The sequence below is a fragment of the Babylonia areolata genome, chromosome 26 (assembly GCF_041734735.1).
Source record: "Babylonia areolata isolate BAREFJ2019XMU chromosome 26, ASM4173473v1, whole genome shotgun sequence".
In the NCBI taxonomy this organism is placed as follows: Eukaryota; Metazoa; Mollusca; class Gastropoda; order Neogastropoda; family Buccinidae; genus Babylonia; species Babylonia areolata.
Window position 1 is genome coordinate 6,208,018 of NC_134901.1, and position 2,500 is coordinate 6,210,517.

The 2,500-nt window shown below is 41.3% G+C and overlaps 1 protein-coding gene across 1 annotated transcript in view; it reads left to right on the forward strand.

Annotated features, from left to right (window-relative positions):
- The window catches only part of LOC143300767 (uncharacterized), an 11,314-nt gene that overhangs the window by 2,245 nt on the left and 6,569 nt on the right, over positions 1-2,500 (forward strand). The window contains exon 2 of the mRNA XM_076614690.1: positions 1,154-1,455. Coding sequence (XP_076470805.1) covers positions 1,154-1,455 — 302 coding nt within the window. The remainder of the gene's footprint in view (positions 1-1,153; positions 1,456-2,500) is intronic.

Below are 2,500 nucleotides of genomic sequence, written 5' to 3' on the forward strand. Positions count from 1 at the left end.
ACCGTGTTTTAACATCCCTTAATGTTTTCCACACCGTGTTTTAACATCCCTTAATGCTTTCCACACCGTTTTTTAACACCCCTTAATGCTTTCCACACCGTGTTTTAACATCCCTTAATGCTTTCCACACCGTGTTTTAACATCCCTTAATGCTTTCCACACCGTTTTTTAACACCCCTTAATGCTTTCCACACCGTGTTTTAACATCCCTTAATGCTTTCAACACCGTGTTTTAACATCCCTTAATGTTTTCCACACCGTGTTTTAACATCCCTTAATGCTTTCCACACCGTTTTTTAACACCCCTTAATGTTTTCCACACCGTGTTTTAACATCCCTTAATGCTTTCCACACCGTTTTTTAACACCCTTAATGCTTTCCACACCGTGTTTTAACACTCCTTAATGCTTTCCACACCGTGTTTTAACACTCCTTAATGCTTTCCACACCGTGTTTTAACACCCCTTAATTTTTTCCACACCGTGTTTTAACACCCCTTGATGTTTTCCATGCCGTGTCTTAACATCCTTAATGTTTTCCACACCGTGATTTAACACCCCTTAATGTTTTCCACGCCGTGTTTTAACATCCCTTAATTTTTCCACACCGTGTTTTAACACCCCTTGATGTTTTCCATGCCGTGTCTTAACATCCTTAATGTTTTCCACACCGTGATTTAACACCTCTTAATGTTTTCCACGCCGTGTTTTAACATCCCTTAATTTTTCCACACCGTGTTTTAACATCCCTTAATGCTTTCCACACCGTTTTTTAACACCCCTTAATGTTTTCCACACCGTGTTTTAACATCCCGTAATGTTTTCCACACCGTGTTTTAATACCCCTAATGTTTTCCACACAATGTTTTAACTCACTCAGTACGGTCAGTCCTCTCTTCTCCTCTACACAGACCCCTCGGATGTCCAGTGGGTGTCTGGATGACCCAACCTTTAGCTTCCGTCGTCAGAATTGTGGTTTTCTTTGTCAACATTTACCTCTTTGCAGACTTCCGAGCCTTCCGATTGCAATATTTTGATGACGGTAATTGGGGTGAAACGCTGTTAACGTCGATTCTTTCGCCTTTCGTATGGAGAGAGTTAATATCTCTTGACATTTCCCACACTGTGTTTTAACATCCCTTAATACTTTCCAGGTCGTGTGTGAGCAGCCAGGTAAAGGAGAACAACGCGATCATCTTCGAGCTCTTCGAGAGGCGAGTCAAACTGCTGGCCCAGTTGCAGGACCTGAAGAAGGACCTGGAGAAGCACATCGAGAACCTCAAGGCCCAGATCGAGGGCTGTAAGGGCGAGGTGGAGTGGTTCCGCTCCCAGCTGAAGGAGGCCCAGGCGAAGCTGCAGTACCTGAAGAAGTGCGTGGAGGACCTGCAGAGGAAGCTGAGGGAGATGGAAGAGATGGTGGCTCTGGCTCAGGGGCTGGGGAAGAACCGTGGAGTTGGTGACTATCCGCTTTGTTCTTTGTTTTATTTTTTCTTTTGTTTTGTTTTCTGTCTTTCTGTCTTTCTTTCTGTCTTTCTTTCTTTCTTTCTGTCTTTCTTTCTGTCTTTCTTTCTTTCTTTCTTTCTTTCTGTCTGTCTTTCTTTCTTTCTTTCTTTCTTTCTTTCTTTCTTTCTGTCTTTCTGTCTTTCTGTCTTTCTTTCGTTCGTTCTTTCTGTCTTTCTTTCTTTCTGTCTGTCTTTCTTTCTTTCTTTCTTTCTTTCTTTCTGTCTTTCTGTCTTTCTTTCTTTCTGTCTTTCTTTCTTTCTGTCTTTCTTTCTTTCTTTCTTTCTGTCTTTCTTTCTTTCTTTCTTTCTGTCTTTCTTTCTTTCTTTCTTTCTGTCTTTCTTTCTTTCTTTCTTTCTGTCTTTACTTCTTTCTGTCTGTCTTTCTTTCTTTCTTTCTGTCTTTCTTTCTTTCTTTCTGTCTTTCTTTCTTTCGCTCTGGAGCTAGGGGAGAACGCGTGGAGTTGGTGACTATCCGTTTTGTTCTTTCTTTTCTTTTTTCTTTAGTTTACTTTTCTGTTTCTTTTCTCTCTTTCTTACTTTCATATTTTCATTTAAATGTTGTGGTGATGGTGGTGATTATCCGTTTTTATGTTGTTTTCTTTTCTTTTCCTTCTTTCTTCCTTCCTTTCCTTTTCTCTCTCTCTCTCTCTCTCTCTCTCTCTCTCTCTCTTTATTCATTTAAATGTGGTGATGGCGGCAGCGGTGGTGGTGGTGGTGGTGGTTATTGTGGTTGTGGTGATGGTTATGGCGATAAAGACGATAATGGCAATGGTGACTATGGTGATGATGAGACATCGATGGTAATGATGATGATGGTGATGATGATGTTGATGACATGGATACTTACATAGTGTCCGTCCTCGGTCAAAGACCAAGCTCTAAGCTCTAGCTTTACAAACGCTAAGTCATTTGAACAGCAGGCTGCCTACCTGGGTAGAGCCGACTAACAGCTGTCATTGAGCGCTCATCATTCGTTTCCTGAGACAATCAATCAGGTTT